The 20,643-nt window shown below is 45.0% G+C and overlaps 1 protein-coding gene across 3 annotated transcripts in view; it reads right to left on the bottom strand.

The window, feature by feature from the left end:
- LAS1L (LAS1 like ribosome biogenesis factor) overlaps positions 1-18,074 on the bottom strand; it is a 53,343-nt gene extending 35,269 nt beyond the window's left edge. For 2 of the 3 annotated variants that reach the window (XR_012624554.1, XM_074834929.1), the window contains exons 1-8: positions 17,878-18,074; positions 17,144-17,269; positions 16,887-16,956; positions 15,604-15,685; positions 14,379-14,570; positions 12,420-12,466; positions 9,568-9,677; positions 298-383 (exon numbers count right to left, since the gene is read on the bottom strand). Coding sequence is in view for 2 of the 3 variants with exons in the window: in XM_074834929.1 (XP_074691030.1) it covers positions 298-383; positions 9,568-9,677; positions 12,420-12,466; positions 14,379-14,570; positions 15,604-15,685; positions 16,887-16,956; positions 17,144-17,269; positions 17,878-18,074 (910 nt within the window). In the remaining variant the exon portion in view is untranslated. Of the gene's footprint in view, positions 1-297; positions 384-9,567; positions 9,678-12,419; positions 12,467-14,378; positions 14,571-15,603; positions 15,776-16,886; positions 16,957-17,143; positions 17,270-17,515; positions 17,773-17,877 lie in introns of those variants that run through there. The other variant, XM_074834930.1, reaches the window with a different exon arrangement.
- Between the last annotated feature and the right edge of the window lie 2,569 nt (positions 18,075-20,643).

The following is a 20,643-nucleotide window of genomic DNA, read 5'->3' as shown; positions in this document are numbered from 1 at the left end:
ATCAGTTAACTATTGCAGATGAGAGCAGAGATGCAAGCTTCAAAAGGCCAGGCAGCATTCAGTGCTGAATGCTTCAATCAGTGCTCAATCCTTCCATGGTAAGAGATTTATGCAAAAGCAATGGCTAAGCATGGCCATAAAGGGGTCTGGAGAACAGGTCAAAAGATGTTTAAGGACCCAGGTATATGAAAAACATGCAGAGAATTACAGATTTCAATATAATGAGAAAAAAAATAACAGACTTGCACATAACACTAGCTATGGACTTTTTACTTATGTGGTGCCCAAAACACTAACCTTCATACTTGATATTTAGCATCTTCAGACAATCCACCTTTGGGATGAGAAAGCCATCACTGAGAAGAGCTTCGGCCACTGTCTCCCTAGAGCAATCAGAGACTCTTATTAATGCCATTACTCCTTTACATATCAAAACACCACCTGCACCAGTTCTGAAGCAAGTTTGATAGCCAAATACCTGGAACTATGAGGTGATGTAGCTTGTTGTAAGGCACTGAAATCATATGCCAGTTTTGGGCTGGATATATCCCACCAGACTTGGAGGGATGTGCAGTTGTGCAAAATGGAACAGAACCAGAACCCTGAAGGAAACATTTCTGCTCAAGCTGCAGAGGCAAATATCTTGGTATTTCAAAAGCACAAGAACATTCGTCATCCTGAAATACCTACAGTTTGCAGTATGATCCAAGTCCTCTGCCAGCAAGCTGGCTAAGATTTGAGGACATCTGACCCACAGAGCTGGTTAAATTTCAGGGGAAAAGCCAACCCTGCTGACTTGCTGGCAAGGCACACCTTCAGGTGCAGTTCACACAGCTCTTCGGCAGATAAGCTGCAGTAGGGTCACCACTGCTCTTCCCTACAGCACCTACAGCTCTTTTTTGGATGTCTCCTGCCCTTACAGCTATCCTGAGAACTTCAGATAGTCTGACAGCACTGAATGATCCATCTCAAGGACCAATTCATCTCCTATTAGGCTGACTTAATGCAAGTGGAAGACTGAGGGGACCCACATAGGTAGGCTGAACTGACACTTGAAAGTAAATTACAGCAAAAGGGACAGAAGTAAAATTCCCACAACTACCCAATATCCAGTCATGGAATTCTCTTGAGTTCTTCTGTTCACGCTTCTATCCATGAGCTTCTCTATCCATGCAAAGATACAGCACTAAAATAAACACTTCTCAGAATAAAAATCAAGGTGGCCATTTTCAAACACTGAATAAATTCCACAGAAACAACTACTTTTGCTATGACTCAGTGGGTTTGGAATGGTAGTACCCATGTTAATCACGACATATTTTGGTACAGAATGGATAAGAAAATTTGTCTTCTCCATTAGGGGTGACTTCCAAATCTAAACATCCAGACATGACTTAGATTCAATAGAGGATTTTTATAAATACAAACAGCAGCTGAAGAGCTCACAGTGCAGAAACAACCCAAACACTAGACCACTCTGTCATAATGAATGACCACTCTGTCATCTGTAGATGATGTGGTGGAGTATCAGAAGGCAAGTGGTAGAATGTAATTTGTTTCTAAAACCAAAATCCAGTTTCAACCCTTCTCTTTGGAAACTGTTCCAGCATAATTACTGTTATTCCTATGTGCAGCGACTGGTCATCACCAACTGTTAAGGACATCTCCATGCAGATGGCAGCTTCTGAAGAGAATCATTTAAGCAGAAGAACATCTGTCTAAGGAAGGTCCACTGGTCAGTTGTCTGAAGCAGACAGCAGAGGATCCTTTGCAGTTAGCTCATTTTGCTTTAGGTCTAAAGGAATCTTCTGTCCTCTGCACAATCCAAATTACAGGGTATGCTGATACGGGAAATGAAAGGCTTTACTCAGAATTACACAGGCACTCTAAATTTAAAAAGCACTTTCATAGGTCATTTGACATATTCAAGAGAACTCATAAACTGTGTTATCCCTGAGTCCATAATCCAAGTTTCCAAACCTAATGAGGTCACAACCTTGTCAATGCATTCCATGCCAGCCTTCCTCCCTTGCACGTCGTCTGTTTTCCAGGAGTGAATAATCAAAAGATATTTCTTGTTTAAATGAAAGCAAGAAGCTGAGTCCTTAAATTAAGTGTCTTCAGAAATACATAGGAGACTGCAGGAACAACCCTGTCTTCAGCTGAGAAGCAAAGTACCATTAGTCAGTCCTTCAGAAAACTAGATTCTCACAGAGGCCACTGGGAAGCACTAGCCCAGCTGCATTTGTGATGCACAACAGACTCCATGGACCAAAAGAGTAAACAATTGCAGCATTTCAGGACAGATACGAAGCAAAGCAGAAGCAATTATCACAATGGTATTTGAAAACAACTTCTAGGAACCTCTATTTGCTTATATAAACATATACACACAAACATATGTTTAAAGCTCGTGGAGTTTCTTTAAGTAAAAAAAGTGACTTGATTGTAAGTACTTGCACATTCATTGCTGCTTTGGTAGTGTAACACTATTCATCTCCTCAAACAAATGTCATGGTGGAGAATGGACTGGTAGCAAGGGCTACAGAAGGTAGAGCTTTTATTGAGTTTCTGAAGAAGAGAATCTGTGACCATTCACACAATAACATTTAATGGAGAATTCCCCCTAAAGAAAGATAAATCTGCACTTAAGAGAAACCCCATGCCAGATCACTGTACATTGCTACATAAAGACCCATGGAAAACAGAGTGCGATAGGGTCTCCTTTTCAATACTGTTAACATGCTATTACTAATAAACAGAAGTAAAAGGTACATGTATGAATCCCTTCTGGGAACTGTTTTTAATCATTTTGGGCTCTCAAAAGAAAATGTGTGGGTGGTTCTAAAAAGCTGGATATAGGCACAGCCTTCCATTAACTATAAATACAACAGCTTGTGTTCTTTAAAAATTGCATCTGGATGCTGGAATAAAAATAGCATGAGATGAAGTAGGTGCTCAAGGATGAAATATGGGAGTGAGTGCCAAATCCTAGAGTTTGCTCTACCATTCTGAGGCTTCCCCCACCTCTGTCTCTCCCTCCACAAGATGAATGCACTTGTGACTTGCCTGACTGTTCATGCTCAGCCAGCTCAACTTGTTTCTTACTGGGATTTAGCATTTGTCCATAACGACACTTTTTTTATATAAGCTAGTGCAGCATCTGTTGAGATGCAATGTAGTCTCTGTCCTGTTATTTATCCGAAATAAGCAACACAACAGAAGTCTTCCAACAGAGGAGAGCTTCAGTAGAAAACGCAGATTGATTGAAAAATCATCTTCTCTCTCAAGCAAAACTGTTATTCAAGCAACTTTCTAACATTAAACAACATAAAGGCCTGGAATAGGATTCTTTATTAGGCCACCTGCATGTTGCAAAACAAATAATTGCATGATAACAAGATTCTCCCTTATGGATCCAGACAGGAGAACAGGGGAAGCTGGGTTTTGAGACCTGGTTGCATGAGGTAAACTCCAACACTTCCTGAATAAGTCATCATGGTTCTGTCAGCAGGCTGCCAAGAAGATGGCAAGAGACAAGTGGTTAGTGGGATTTCTTTGCTTTTCTCCTCCCTCCCAGCTCAAATTTGACACACAGTCAGGTGTTTTTAAAGTGTAGCAATCTCATTGCAGTGCTAGTTCCAGACTTTGCTATAGTATATACATGTTCTTGCTGGGGGGAAAGAAAAAAGAAAAAAAACCCCAACAACTGTATGCTTGTAGGTTGGTTGGTTTGTTTTAAATAGCTGGTCTGCAGAAAGGACACCCCAGCAAGGTTCAAGATGTGAATTTTTAGTATTTTTAAGCCTTAAACTGATTTTCAAGTAAAGTTAACTGGAGTTAAATCCAGGTGGCAGCTGGTCAGGAGTGGTGTCCCCCAGGGCTTGGTTTTGGGGCCACTCCTGTCTAACATCTTTATTGATGATCTAGATGAGGGGATCAATGCACCCTCAGTAAGTTTGCAGATGACACCAAGTTGGGTGGGAGTGTTGATCTGCTCGAGGGTAGGGAGGCTCTGCAGAGAGATCTGGACAGGCTGGAGCGATGGGCTAAGGCCAACTGTATGAGCTTCACTAAGGCCAAATGCCGGGTGCTGCACTTTGGCCACAACAACCCCCAGCAGCGCTACAGGCTTGGGGAGGAGTGGCTGGAGAGCTGCCAGTCAGAGAAGGACCTGGGGGTGTTGATTGACAGCCGGCTGAACATGAGCCAGCAGTGTGCCCAGGTGGCCAAGAAGGCCAATGGTATCCTGTCTGGCTTGCATCAGCACTAGCGTGGCCAGCAGGGACAGGGAACGATCTTACCCCTGGACTCGGTACTGGTGAGGCCGCCCCTCGATAAGCGGGTTCAGTTTTGGGCCCCTCACTACAAAAAGGCCATTGAATGACTCGAGCGTGTCCAGAGAAGGGCAACGGAGCTGGTGCAGGGTCTGGAGCACAGGTCTGATGGGAAGCGGCTGAGGGAACTGGGGGGGGTTTAGTCTGGAGAAGAGGAGGCTGAGGGGAGACCTCATGGCCCTCTACAACTCCCTGAAAGGAGGGTGCAGAGAGGGGGGATGAGTCTCTTTAACCAAGTAATAAGCGATAGGACAAGAGGTAATGGCCTCAAGTTGCGCCAGGGAAGGTTTAGACTGGATATTAGGAAGCATTTCTTTACAGAACGGGTTGTCAGGTGTTGGAATGGGCTGCCCAGGGAGGTGGTGGAGTCCCCATCCCTGGAGGTGTTTAAGAGTCGGGTTGACTTAGTGCTGAGGGATATGGTGTAGTTGGGAACTGTCAATGTTAGGTTAATGGTTGGACTGGAGGATCTTCAAGGTCTTTTCCAACCTAGACGATTCTGTGATTCTGTAATTTTCACCTTGGAGGATTAAAATGGGGAAAGTAGGCATAAAGAAGGCTTAAATAAGGGGAAGCATGGCAGCATCTGGCCTACATTGCCTGAACCAAAAATAGACATTGAGAATGGATAAAATGTCTCTTTGGTATGACAACAGTCAGTGGAAAAATTACTATACCTCAATGCCCTGCTAAAATCTGGTTCCAGTGACTGCTGCCTCACACTGAAACAACTGTGGAGCTGAGTCTGTACTGTCACTCTGACAAAACATACCCATTACATCACTATTATTTCAGGTACTTTACAGAGAACACTGTGTAAGTGCAACAAAACTCCTGCAGAGCTACCAGGTGATGCATGACTGGATCTTGCCTGGGGGTCTGGAAACTAACACCACCCTCAAGCAGTACCTGCACCAGAGCCATGCCCGTCACTTGGTTTCCAGTTGTGCTAGCTAGAACAGAGGCGGCAAAGGTTAAGGGTGACCTATTCGTCTTTGAAAAAAGGTGTCAATCAAGTCCCTTGTTCCACTTCTCTCTATCTTCTGATAAAGGAATGAGAAACCCACCAGGAGAAATAATAAGCTGAGTGACCAGACTTCCACATTCTCCTATAACACATGCCTCTTCCCTGCTTGGGCTCTGCCAGCACCCAAGAACAAGCACATGTGTGAATATAATCAAACAACTCTGCACAAATCAAGGAAAATGCATCATTACAGCAGCTGGCCTATCTGACATCTATTGTTGACAACAGCAGAGAAATACAGAAAAGTACCAAACCCAGCAGTATGTAACCTGACACTGCATTCCTGGGGCTTTCTGGAGCTAATACTGCTAAAAGGAGTGGAGAGAAAGCCTCTAAAGTAAAAGGGATAAAGCTTTGGAAACTCACTGCCAAAGCTTTTCTGATGCAGAAAGATGTATGTTTCCTTTCCACAAGTTTGGCCCAAAGTCTGGAATTGTGGGACCAGTATCTACTAGAAATAATAGGTGTATACACACACATATACATAAATAAAAACATGCTCACCAAAACTTCTCTCTGAACAACGAACACACAAGGCAGTTAAATGCAACTGCAAAATCTCTGCAGTAGCGTCATTCCCGAAGGCTTTGGCTCTTTGCTGGTTTTGCAAGCTGTGAGTTGTGAAACAGTCCCCCATCCTTGGCTGCTGCAAGTGGGGCATTTCCCTGCATATCAGAGCAGCTATTTTAATGAAGTTGCCTGATCATTGGGAGTCACTCAGGAAACCATGAAACAGCTAACAGAAACAAAACCCACCAGACAGAAAAAACATACATTTTTATAGTCACAGAAACCAGCTTCCTCCCCTCTGTTCCCTTGGTCTTATTTGAAGCCTGTGCTTAAGGGAACCATCAAAAAAAGCCTTATTCAATGTAGCACAATGCAGTGAAGACAAAGTTCTTACAAAAATGTTTGATTTGGTTTGATTACTTAAGAAATGACAGATACCCTACAGATACTGTATCATCAGACTTTTTGGTTGGAACAAAGAATCCGGTGATGCTGTTTTTCACAGATTCTTTGCCCCCTTTTTGAAGTTCTTTAGGCCACACTAGCATCTGAGTTTCATACCCTTATCTAAGTTACTGGGCTAGAATTCCAAACAAAACTCTCAGAAAACTGACAGTGAAAGCAGGAAATGGAATCAGGCTCCTGGCATGTGCCACCTAGTTCTAGGACTTTCCCAGACAGATGAAAAACTTTTTTAACTGCTTTAATTTTGGAAGCAGCATCTCCTGAGCACACCAATTCACTGGTGCCCTGTAATCCATGCTATCACATACACGTGAAGAAGGAAGGATGTATAAACAATTCCATCCTACTGCCACTTTACCTTCTAAAGAAATGACTGCAAAGCAGTGAAATTCCCAACACACTGTGCAGGTAATAAATGTTTCATTTATAATCTGCAACTATCCTAAAATGATTTCCACAAGTAGGTCTTTTTGAAAGACAGGAAAAGTCTAACACTTCCATTTGACTTACCAACTTATAAGGCCACAAGCCTACACAATGCAATAACAACACTGAAGCACCTTAACTGCTCATCCACGATAACAGCTTTCCAGAAGAAAAGATTCACACGCAGGCACTTTTGGACTAACAGAAGCTGTTCAACGGAACGTGACAACTGCACACATTCCTTCCAAGCTAGAGGTGGTGTTAGGGGCAGGATGGTTACTTTTCAAGTCTTCTCTACAACTGCCAGACCAGAGTTTCCTGTAGAAACAGTAATGCAAAAAACGCTGCCTCATTCTGCTGACAGCTCCCTGTATAGAACAGCATTCCACTGAACCACCTTAAAGCTTGAATTCAAGCCTGTTAAACTGTTTCAGAAGCACCAGGCTGATCAGGGGAAAGCATGCTCTTGCTTGCGTGCCCACTGGGCAGCTACACCACAAGCAGGCCTCTGCAGGCTCCCCCACTATGCTGCTCTCAGAGTATTTGCCACTTGCTCAGGAGCACCCTTCAGCAGCAAGGGGAAAAATGTAACCAAGCGTATCAGCAGAAAAACTAGTTATGACAAGCTGTGATAACTGCTGATAACCGTCGATGCTGTACACAAGCACCGCTTCGAGTCAGACTACCACCAGTATCCTGGAGTTGGGAAGTGCTCTGGAGACATTCAGTCCTCTGCAAAGCAGAAAACTGCCTGTTGATGTCAGGGGGTTTGGGGTTTTTTTGTTTGTTTGCTTTAAAGTTACTACTTCTAAAAAGAGAACAGAGATTCCCCGTTCTACCACACACTCCTGAGTCAGCAATGGCTCCATATTAGGATCGTACGTTATAAAATTCATCACACACCATCATCTTTTCACCGAACGGGACTCTAAAGAGGCTTCCCGTCCCGACCTATCTGCCCTCCAGCCAGCATACAGACAGGCACAGTAGTGAAGGTTTAACTGACAGCCCTGCCTCAGAATCCCATCCCACTCCCTTGCTGTCCATCCTAACAGTTCAGGCACTGCCGAGATGGTGAATTCAGCCTAAAGAGTTCTTCTGAGAATTGCCCATGAAATATATGAAATATATAGTGTGATGTGCTTAAGACAGAAACTTGAGGTTGTTTAAAGGGAAAAATGTTAGCATGGTTTGGTTGTGCTAGTAGTACAGAGGCAGCATTGCTGAGCCCTGGGAACTGGCTGGGCATTCCAAGGGGTTGCATTCTCAAACATACCACCAGTTTCGAGGGTTTCAAAAACGAAGCTGCCCCAACTCTCCTCCTCACCCCTCAGGATGTGGTATTTTGCAGTTTGATGAGGACAACGACTGAAACATTGCTGCCTCAAAGGCCACAAATACAGTCACTAACATCTAAATTCTGAGTATTCTGGAGGAAGATTTGATAGACGAAATAGATTCTTGATTCTTTTGGAAATCCACACAATTGGGACTGAATGTACATTGTGCAGCTGCATGGGACAAAGCAAGAGCTGACGTAACAGGTGCTTCATACAAAGATGATGACAAAGAACTGCTAGAACGGGATTTAACACAATTTCACGGGACACCACCACAAGCATGTTTTGCAGAAGCAGTGCACAGCAAGTGAATCAAAAGCACAATATTTTCCAAATTAAGAACTTGTTTTGATCGTATAGTTATAGGACAGTTTTGCACAGACATAAACTAATAGGAGAGCATGCCTACAAGGCAGCATTAGAAAGACCCCAAATACACGGTTATCTTAAGATCTTCACTACTTCAGTTTTCCTATATGGAAGGGGACTTCCTATGATCTTTTACCGTTACCAATGCATTACAACTCTTGCCTGAACGTTTCCTACAAAATCCATTTCACATAATATGAAGTCTCTTGTTCTCACTCGAACCTTTCAAAACCCGTTTTGTACTGTGGCAGCCCATTTCCCCTCTACCATGTAGCTGATGCCAGGCTCAGGTACCTATTTCTGTATCAAACCAGCTGCACTGGGTCCATTCGTGTTCTGTCAGTGGCTAACAGAGGACGCTTAGGGAGAGAGTAACAGAATCACAGGGAAGTGCAATGGCTTCCTTCCACCAGTACCTTCCAACCGTCTAGCAACAGACAGCTGAAGTGATAAAGAAGTCCCACGTTCAGTAAAGTTATGCTTCTCATTACTGAATCTCCATGCCTTCTTGCTTGTTACTCCATGCTCAGCAACCGACGGGCAATGCCACTAAGGTGCAAGTTTCTTCCTCAGGGTTTTCTTCTGGCACAACATCTGATAACCTCAAACCAATCAGCAGCTTGCATGGCATATGTATTTATACTCAAAACACCAGGAGTTAACAGCTCCTATCTGTAATGTGATAGTCTCTCCCCTCTACAGTTGCACTGATTACTTTTCTCAGAGTGGGACAAGATCTCAATGCAAATTTATACAGTAATGCTGCAGTCTCAATACATGGGGTCCTAGAGGCCCTTTAGTAATAGAAAGATAGAAAGCAGAGAAGAGGCCAAGTATTACCCTGCAATTTCAAAGAATTCTAAAGGGTAGTGTGAAATCAAAGTCTACGCAAGGTTGTTGGGAAAGCTCTTGAAGACACTAAAGATGCTGACATGCCTCGGGGCCAGCACAGCTAAATCAGGGAAGACACCTTGGAGATGCCTGTCACAGGAAACACCACTCACTAACACAGATTAACAATTCAGTCCTAAAAGATGCTGAGGAAATCAACCAGCACTGCACCTTTCACCTCAGTTCCCTATCAGAGATGTACCTGTTCTCTTGCATCAGGTCTTTGATCTGAGCCAAAATCCAGTCCACTTCTGAAGAGGAATCGGACCACAGTTCTCGAGACTTTGAAACAGACTGTGCAGTCTGCATAACCTGAGTGAAGGAAAAACCCAAACGTTAACAGGAAATAACACAAAACAGACTACCAGGTTGTCCCAAGGGTGGAAGAGAGAATACTGGAGGTTAGTACTCCTCTGAGAGTTAGTGATTTCTTGGTTTGACATACTCCGTATCTGAGTCTGTTCAGCAAGGTAAGACATGCCTTCTACTAATGCTCACAACCTGCCCAAGTGGCAGTTCTACCATCAGCACCTTCTATAAAAGATTGGCATGAAGCACATTACATCACCAAGCATCTAGCAGAATCTTTCTGGAAGACAATAACTACTGAGAGAAAAGAAGAAATTATTTTTCCTGCCAGGTAGGAACATAATGTAAAATGAGACTAGAAAACCAAGATGTCATTTTCAGGACTGTGATTAGCTCTCTTAACCTATATATGCAAAGCTACCACTGCACGCAAAAAGATACTTTAGAGGACAAATCAAGTATAAAGACGTGACCTAAAGCGACTAAAGAACCTCCAGCCTACCCATACGAACAATCAGACAGCCAAGTACGCAGCCCACATGACAGAGCTTATTTTGGCCTAGTTTACACCTTAAAGATTTATGTAAAATTTTAAGCATAGTACGTAGTTAACAGAATAGCTAGAGAAGTTTCTGGATCAGACACAGTGCAGTTACAAAGGTGACTTTGGTGTAAGTGATTCTTTTTCTTACGTGAAAAAGAGTAGAGACTGACTATACATTTATGCAGGGAGACTCACAGCAGTCTCCCTACAGGGAGACTAGCGAAGATACTGCACTGCTCTTGCTGCGCCAGTCAGGGGTAAGTGTTTAGGTATAAGCCTAAAAGAGCTTCGAGTAGCATTTATTTGATATTCGGAACATTCAGTTGCTGCCATGGTTAAGAAACTACCTGGATGCACCTTAAAGGGCACAAGAACAAGCCCATGTCATTTTTTCCAATCCATTTCTAAGTTTCAGAGATTTCATCAGCTATAAACAGTTTTAAATTACAGGTCTACTGTTGTACAGAACAGAGTTTCAGAGGCCAACAAAGGACCAATATGCTTGCATCTCTTCAAATTACCGGCAATAGTTATTAATGCATAATAGTATGTTTTTTATTAAAGACAAGCTTCAGTTAAGAAGTTGCAGGTATCAGCCATAAGGAGTAACACTCCTTGCCGCTGGCAGATCTTGTCAAGCCCTCTGCCCACCCTTACTTGGTGTACCTCGGAGTGGTAAATATTATTTATTAAAAGAAGCTGTATCTACAACACATGTATCTATAGAGCATTCATTTTTCACAATTCAGCTGTATTTTGTCACAGTTGACAGACCTAGGAGTGCACCACTTGAAATCATTCAACAAGAAAGGCAGCCTTACAGGGTAAACAGAGAAATTTCAAAAGCACAGCATGCAGCACTGAATTAAATTGAGGCATATAACACAGAGTTTACTCTTCAGTCTGTATTTACACCATTTTGATTGGATAAGGAGAGTTTCAAATGAGCTTTGAAACAAAAGTTTTCAAATTACTCTTTAGCAATTGACAGATTACTCCTTTCCCCCATTCAACCCCAGCCAGTTTAAATTCTGAAGTTGCATTTTCCTATTCAGTTTTAAGTACTTCTGTGTGTTCTGTTAATATGTTAAGAGGTAACTCACCACATATAATCAATTTGTCTCCTTTACGACGCAACACAAGACATATAAAATATGCCAGTACCAACTACAGAAAGGGAAGGATGAACAAAGGAGAATCATGTTATATACTCCAAGACAATGAAGGAAACTGGTTGTTCATTTTCAGTAAAATTCCTGACCTTAGTTCTCACTGCTGTTTAAGTCTACATTTCACTGGAATGTTAGCACACTTTCACCTTTAGCCCCTAACGATGTTAACAGAAATAAAAGCGAGAACAGCTCCCCAACAACAACAGTACATTGGTGAGCTCACATCCAAAGACATTTTACAGGGTCTGTAACCCAGCTTTCACCACATCTTGAGAACTAACCCATTATTAAGAAGGGGAAACTGAACAGAGAGAGATTTCTGGGGCAAATTATTCACAAATCTGAACTGCAGCACCTCAGCCACTGGGCCACTGCAAAAATATGATGGATGATAGAAAACATGGGCTAATGACTTCTGAAGGACGGGCCCCAATTTCCAGAGACACTAGGATGAACGAAATCAAGCTGAGCACTATCCACCTGGACAAGGAAAGCTTGGGATCTCCAGCAAGTACGTGTCTCATTCATAAACATGAACAAAGTATTCACCTTAGAAACCATCACAGCTCCAATTGCTCGTTCTCCGCTGTGAAGCTTTACTTGGCAAGCCAGGTATGACGACCCTAGGAGAGGGATCTGAAGGCGGCACTAACCAAGCCCCTCTCCACACACGCAGCAGTGGCAGCTCTGCTCAGTCAGGAGCACACAACCGGGAAAGCACCGGCACCGCTGCGGATGCTGCGTGCTGCCAGCCCAGCAGCACCAGCACATGCATCACTGCTGCATCACTGACGCTTCTGGGAGGATTCTAACTGTGGGAGGATGCTACAGGGAGAAAAAAGGGATCCCTGCAGTTGTGTGAAATAAGCTCCTGGAACAGCACTTGGGTCGTGCTAACACTCAAGTATTTCAAATGAGGCCTGGCCAAGAGCACCAGTTCTTCAGTTTGGGTGAGAATGAAGAGAAGACTCATTGCCCCAAGCAGGAAACAAGAACCACCAAAAGTGCTGGTGGTCAGACTGCACTTACCCGAAACTGCTCATTCTTGTAGGATATCAACACATCTCTGACTTTTTCTAGAAATAAACACAAACATATAGTTTAAACAGGGAATGGATCAACTGTATAAGGGAATTTTGTATCTGGGCAAGCTCCTTAGTTCTGGTGAATATACATTCAAGGAAGACATCAGTCAAATGAAGTCATAAATTCTGATTCAGACAATGGAATCAGACAACTCTGAAGACTCCTACAGCTCCCAGACTTTTCCAGCAACATAAATTTTATCAAGTGGGACTGAACCAGGAGTTCAGTATTTTATCACTAACAGTGGCCAAGGACAGGGAAGTTGGATAAATCCAGACAGCTCCAAAAAAACCCAAACCCTAAATAGATCAGATTAGGAAGAAATTGTTCCCATAGGCAGTTCATGTTCTGATCCATATTTGTATTCCTCACACTTGCATTTTAAATCTATTGTGACAGCACTGTGGCTATTCACAAACCAACCATATCCTTACTGGACTTTATTCAACTTTAATTTACCATCTACATGAAATGTCCTCTCTCTATCGGCGGACCACTCTTACTGTACCTGAAATAGCACCATCTTTCAAAGCACTTCATTCAGGTGTCACTGCCATGTGCTATCAGGTGCCTATGACCCAGCACCAGCTAGATACAACTTCAGATGCACTTGAATCGTAGGACTGAGACACCACTGCCATTCCATTACTCTGGACATATAAATCACAGAATCTACTGCATCATTCTGTGGTTCTCTCTTTCAGCAACCTGGGGTGGGATGTTCTTTTTTTTTAAGGGTAGCCAGGGAGGGGAAGGAATGGCACATGCTTGGATCTCATCCAACATGAAGTCCAGACAGAAGCCCAGACATATACTCTGACGTGAGAAGCGGTAAGTGCTGCTGAGTTCCAAAGTTTAGTACTGCCTTGAGGTTTGGATCGTTCTAATAAAATCTGTATTAAACTCAAAGCGCACAACAAATTAGCTAACATTTTCTGGATCACAGCTACTCTATCTATGTACGAGTCTGTTATAAAGGAATCTAGAAAAGACTTGCAACAAATCCATAGATCCTAAAGCCAGAAAGATCATTACAGCCACTTCGTGTGACCTTCCAGGGAGCAGTAAGGGTCACTTCAGCATTTCTGCACACACTCTGGGCCTTGGATTGGGCTACTGTAATCACTGGGTGAGTTACTCCCCATAGTGTGGGGATAGTGACTAATTGGTTTTACTGTTTGAGGTACTGTTTGATACCTCACATGCTTCAAACTCACAGACCAGCCATGTACTCTGAACTCCCACTTCCTCCAGTAAGTCATTCAAACTAAAAATCCACTTTTAAGGAGAGAAAAGCTCCTTATTTTGGGTTCAAAGAATTCTGGTGATGGAAAGGCAATCACTGGAACAGTTTACCAAAGTTCTCCCATTGTTTTGCACTTTGTATCTTAGATTATCACAGGTTGAGTTAGCTGTGACTTTTTTTTTTTTTTTAATACTATTGGCAGCTAGTGGTTTTTCTGTCTACATGCGAAGTATTTTGAAACTGGCTAAACTGCCTTTATCCTGCTCTTGCTCAAGTTATGAATCTACAGAGTTCTGAGGGCTGTAAAAGGACCACAGCCTTCTTTGTCAGTAGTGGCCTCAATACCAAAGCTGTGACTGCCAAGACACTACAATTAATTTTTACAACGCTTGGTCCCAAATCATCCTAGTATAACTGTTGCTGCTGATTAGCATTCTGCATAGTCAACAGAAGTAAAAGATTTTATGCTACAAATTCAGTGAGCTAATACCAAAAAAGTCAGTCACCTCAAGAATCCACCAAGGCCCAAAGAGGAATCCCAAAACGTGAGCTGAAGATGTATCTTTATGCATCGTCAGGGCTAGAAGATGACACTGCTTCCTCTAGCATGGGACATATCTAACCCTTGTATCTGCCATTGTTCTAGGGACACCCACCATGGAACTCCTTGTGTTTCTGACAGGCTTCATGCTGTGGGGTTTGAATCTCCCATGCATCATTGTCCAACTCCACATCTGCTTCCACCCCTTCCTGCTCCTCTTCCTCATCCTCACTTTCTTCACACAGGTTATTGCCCAGCTGACGGCTCCAATATGTCTTTCGCAGCCAGTCCAGCACAACATCACAGCCTAAAGGAGAACACAAAACATTCTCTTCTCAGTGAGGTTTTCTTTATTATTGAAAAAAAATACATAGATGGCACATTGCTAACTTGCATTATGAACAGAAATGCTGTTAACAAGTTATGAACCCTGAAATCACATACAACTCCATTAATGAAAAGATGAATGAGTTTTTAAAAAAAACCCACAACAAAAAAACACAACAAAACACCCCATAACCCAGTATCGCAGGCCTGGTAACACCCACCACCCATTGTGTCTCTGGCAACAAAAAAGATCGGATACTGCTATAGCACCATTCCTTGCTCAAACTAGGCCAAATTTAAGCAGAAACTAAGTCCCAGCAGTGGTGTTCCGATGAGAAAATGAGTTAATTCTTTAGCATCACCATGATCAACATAGTGTCTATAACATTATTTTTTTCTGCAGAGACTACACTAGGCATACATTAGATAGAATGGAAAAAAAAAACTTTTTTCTCCCACCACTATTTCACTACCCAACTTGATCTAAGGACCCTGCTGAAGGTTGTTTAACTGGCTTCTCAGTGCTTAACCCCAAATTCTCAGGAGTCCCTTCAAACACCATGAGCTGGTCATTCATTCAGGCTTGCAGCACCTACTGCATTTCTCCCTAAATGGGATTTTTTAAGAGTCTCAGGTATCTCTGAACAATCAAGAAAAGCATTTACCTCTTTCCCTGAGATGAACTTCCAGTGCTGTAAAGAAGCAAGAGGGCTGAACTACTGTTTCCAGTATTTTTTTCAGAGGAAGGAGAAAGACTCTGAACACCTGCCCTGTGATGCGCCAAGAGCCCAGAGCCAGTGGACACAGTTCAACCACCCCCCCCAGGGCAGCAGCAAACCCTCCCGGTGTCTCACACCGCAGCTCTCCCTGCCAGGACAAGCCTGCTGCCTGCCCTGAAGCACCCCAGAACGGAGGCGGGGTGCTCCCACAGGGCCCACAGCACTGGCACTGCCACCCCGAGCACACCAGGGGCCGGGCCCCCCCCACATCGAGCCGCCTGCCCCAGCACTCACCCTTGCGGCACAGGGCGAGGCGCGGCAGCTTCCCGTGGGTCAGCTCGTGGCGCAGATCCACGACCCAGACGGGGATGTCCACCTGGAAGAACAGCCGCGGCGTCACCCCGCAGCTCCCACCGCATCTCCCCACAGACGCAGGCAGCCCCGCCAGGCTGTACAGAACCTCCACCTGGGTGGGAACGGCCTCTTGATGCCACTCCTGACCCGCAGTCCCCCCGCTCCTCACTCCAAGGGCAGGCTGAAATCCCCTCCTCTCTGATCCACTCCTCCTGTGGCCCAGGATCCATACAAACCTGGGACTTTACCGTTTAAGATCTTCAATGTTACTTGCAACAACAGATGCCTTTTTAGACAGAGATGCTATGTATAATTTAATGAGATACTGAGAATCAGTTAAATTATATTTAAGCTGATGAAACACTCTGGATGACAGTTTGTATGTCAAAGATACAAAACACATCGTATATAATACTCAAATCATAAACACTCTAAGTTGCACACAATGTTTTGCAACTTTCCTAAGGACAACTAACTTTAACTATGCAAAACCTCTAATTTTAAGCTTGATCAGTTTTAAAAGGTGAGAAGCAGCACCTTTCTTAAAACCCAGGAAAAAAAAACCAAACACATTAATTATTCTCACACAGAAGCCCCAGACAAGGCTACATATACAGGAAAGTCTTATAAACTGTCTGTTCTTCACTTTCAAAACTTGCTGTTCAGACCCAGATACGATGCTCAGTGCAGCTGGCAACAGAAGGACTCAAGTTGGTCCTGCTGCTACAATTCCACCTTGAACCTTCCCTTCTCCACACAGAAGTGGACAAGCTCACCTCAAGCGAGAGAATCAGATGAAAACACTTACAAATGTGATTAAGTACTTTTTATGTATAACCTTGCTTGTCAAAGACTAGAATTTATAAACCATAGATTTAGTTCTTTTTCCATATCTCAGTAGCTAAGAAACAAAAATGTGTGGTGCATATGTCAAGTGAGACTATTTACATGTAAATTAAGACTTTTGATCACACATGATTCAGAATGCTTTAATGATCACCAGCCTTTTACTCCTAATCTGACTTTAAAGAACCAAGTTGTAGATCTAGTTACACCAAGTCTCTTTAAAAGTTTGCGGTTGAAAAGCACTGGCATCTGTACCCATTATTTTGGTTACAAAAGAATGACGCCCCACAACTCCCTCCACCCAGTGTTGTTAACAGACAATGCATGTGCTCTCTGTATACACGCAAGTTATGGAGTAACTCTTATCAAATATTTACCTCTTTGGCTAATTGTCTCAGAGGAATGCTGACCATTTTCTGTTTCCTTTCTGTGATCAAGTTGACAAACCTGCGTGCAGGTTACAGAAAAGATAAATGACCATCGAGAGCTGCAGAGAAACTTGGAACCCCAGCAAGAAATCCTGCACATGCTGTGTAACACGACGGTTCCAGAGACGCAAAGTGAAATTGGATGGCTGAATAATGCCACCGGTCCAGGTCCCCCTCCCACAGCACAATGGCCTTCAGAGCCCCACCTTACTAGAGCCAGCCCATAAGAGAGGATGAGCTCATGCGACTTCAGTCTGCCAGAGGAATCCAGGACCTTGCAACGAATCAGTTCAGCGGTGCAGTCCACCGCAAGAGGCATTTTGGGACCATACCTAAAGGAAAAACAGGTGAGCAGTCTCACAGGAATACACTCCCTCTGCAAAAACCGTGGCTTTCCAGCTACTTCTTGTGCTCTGTGGTACACAACAGCCTGAGAAACGGTATGCAGAAAGACAGCACCAAAGGCTCTTTGCAGAGGCTTTTATTTAGGACAGAGCGATCCCATGGCTGCTCCCACACGTATGTTAGATAAGCATTTACGGGTATGCCGGGCACACGCACAAGATGCCATTACCTACCCTGGTCGCGTCTATGGGTGCCGCAACACAAAGAGAGGAAGGTGGCCTAGGGGCCCTGGATACGCTCACTGCGGCATCTGCCTCGAGAAACCATGCAGGGCTTCTACCCACCCCGGGGCCCACGGGGCCAGCCTGCCTCTGGCGGGAGCTACATGCCCGAGGCCTACGGCACGAAGGAGGCGCCCTGCAAGGCGGAGCCGCCTACCCGGCAGCACCGGCGACCCGCCCGCACAACCCCGGCACCGCGGGGCTGCGGCCGGAGGGGCCGGCAGGGCCGCCTCGGGGCCAGAGGAAGCGGCCTGGACAGCGGCACCGCCCCCCAGGCCGCAGCGCGCTCCCCGCGCGCGGCGCGCGGCCCGTACCGACTCTTCCAGGCCGAGACGCGGTCCAGCGCCTCCTGCTGCAGCCGGCTGTCCCCGCAGTACAGCCCCACCATCACCTGGTCCCACTCCGCCCTGCCCCGCCACGCCACCACGGTCCGCAGCGGCTTCAGCCGCCTGCCAGAGGGCGACGGGCACCGCCGCCCGCGCCGCCAGCCCGGCCCCGCACGGCCCGCCATGGCGCGACGCGCTGCGCCTGCGCCGCCCCCGCGCTGCGCCTGCACCGCCCCCCCGCGCACGCCCCGCACATGCGCCCAGCGGCCGCTGCCGCTCCCCGCCCCGAGGCGGAGCCGCTGCTGGGGCCGTTGGCGGGGCTGCGGGGGCTCCCGGCCTGCCCGGGGGAGTAGGGCCAGTGTCGCGGGCGCAGCGGGGTCTCCTCCAGTGGTTCGCCGCAGGGCCCGCGGCCGGCCGCGGTGGCGCGGTTTGAGGCCGGTGCCGAAGAGGCGCGGTCTCCCCGTCGGCAGCGGGGGGGCTGAGGGGGGTGCGGCGTGAGGGAGCGCTTGCAGGAGGCTCAACCGCGCTTTCTGGTGGCAGCATTTTACAGGTTTTTGCAGTAGGCTGAAACAATAAATAATCCAGACTATAAATAATTTCTGGAGGGTTTTTTTAACGTCTCTTTTCACTGATCTGTTCGCATAACCCCAGGAACGCACTTGTGCTAGAGGTCAGAGGCGGGGTAGAACTGAAATGTGGGATGGGGAGAAAGCACTGGAGGTGAAAGTCCACAGGAGCTGCTCGCACTGGTTTTACTGGGAGAAAAGCTAAGCTGTAGGTTCTGGTGCTATCTCCAGCACCTAAAGAGCCTTTCCCCAAGGCTGTCAGAACTTTAAGGTAGCTTAAGCTTTTTTGTTCAATATTCTGATGCAAGGTTTTGTTTGCAAAACTGTTGATCATCCTCATCAGCTCTTTATGAACGTTCTCTGAAGAAATGCCTATTCTGGAAAGCTAAAGCTCCACTTATATCCTGTCACAAATGCAGTTAACAAAGCCCCCCCCCCCCCAATTCAGACTAACATGAGGATGCCCGAGTGCATAGTTGAGACCGTGTGCATCTGAATATGACTGAACAGGAAAAAATCACAGAACTTCTGCCCTGAACAGAATATTTATTACATACCAAAGACTATGGGAAAGAAATGCTGAATGAGTTCTGTTAAAATGCCATCTTTGAAAATTGCTTTCATTCATTTACAGATTCAATCTCCGCCTGCCTCCCCACCAAAAAGTCTACCTTGTTCTTTGGTGTTAATAAACGTAAGACCAGATTGAAACGATTTCACTCAAAAGAAGTGTAAGGTTGAGGGAACAGATTTGACATTCGTTGCCAAACTTCTGCAGTGCCTCATGCAGTGAAAGTGAATTCTCAGAAGATACGAGGCAGGGAGAAAGCTTGGAACAGGGCCCTGTTCTCTGGAAATGGAGTTGCACTTTTCATCTGCTTAAAAAATGTTCTGAAAGGACAAGCTGTTTACTGCAATCAAAGGGTCTTATTCAGAGCATAGGAACACCATGTGTTACTTTGCTTGCCAGATTATTTCTGGGTTTCAGAAATCAACCGCAGTGCAAAGGTGGTAAAAGGCAAATACTGCAGTGCTGTGGAACAGATAGGATACATCAAACCTGATCAGAACTCCTGCTTCCAGAGCCTCAGACATATCAGAAATCAAATTAAAGGAGTGTTTTTCATTCTTCCTGTCTGTGGGGAGGGAGAAAGATGTGACGAGTTTGGTCTCTTACAGAGATGGAGTAAGGACTGAACCGGGGTAGATTTCACATGCTTCACCTGCTTTCAGAATCGGGATCTAAGGGGAATTGTGCTTGTGCTGCTCCTCTGCTTGTGATGCCCAGTTGGGAGGCTGCTCAGTACAGAATTGCGAGGTAATGGGCAAAGAGGGCTTGTTGCCCAGAATATCCCCCACAAGATTGGCAGCAATTTGCCATTCTAGTTTCTGCAGCCTTGCGGTGGTGTTGGCTGAGAGAAGAGGCCGGGATTGTCTGTGGAGTCCCTGCAGTACTTTGGGAATCTGGATGGTTGGGGTGAGTGAGGTTCCTTGCACCTGCAGGTGAAGGGCCAATGAGGAGCAAAGAACCAGACTGCTCTCTAGGTGAAAGGCCTACATGGAAAACCTGTTTTTTAAAAGAAAAGAGATTTCAGTGTGTCAGAGTAATACAGGTGGTAGATTAAAAAGAAAAATCCAAACCGTGATAATACTTCCTCTAAAAAGCCATGAATCTGCTTTCCATTTGTATAACTGAAAAGGAAGCCCCCAGAGCCTTCCTGAACAGCCTTGCTCTTGCTGCGAACAAGGAAATTCATTTCCCTACTTCCCAGAGAGTTCGAAGTAAGCAGAGGTGATACCTAGAAACGGCCTTGGAATGTCAGCTGAAAGGAAATTTCACATGCAGCATGCCTTTCTTCACTGGGATTAACAACTGTGTGCCAACCTTCTTCCTGGAGTAATCACATAATAATGACAAAAAATGCATTGAAAATCAGTGGGTGCAAAAGAGTAAGCTTTGAGTCCTCCAGAAATGAAGAAAAAGCCCTTTAAACCATAAAAGGAGAGAGTGTGACAAGAAGATGGGAGGTCAGGTGGTTGGTTGGTTGGTTGGTTGGTTTGCTCCTGTTGTTTTCTATATTATTTTTTAACTCAAATAAGGCACAGCCAAGAAAGAACTGGCTTGACAGTTTAACCTCTAGTTGGTCCTAAGACGATTGAGCTCCACGTATTTCCCAACGGCCCTTTG

The sequence above is a fragment of the Strix aluco genome, chromosome 10 (assembly GCF_031877795.1).
Source record: "Strix aluco isolate bStrAlu1 chromosome 10, bStrAlu1.hap1, whole genome shotgun sequence".
Taxonomy (NCBI): Eukaryota; Metazoa; Chordata; class Aves; order Strigiformes; family Strigidae; genus Strix; species Strix aluco.
Note: the sequence above shows the minus strand (reverse complement) of the source record. Positions and strands in the feature narration are given on the sequence as shown.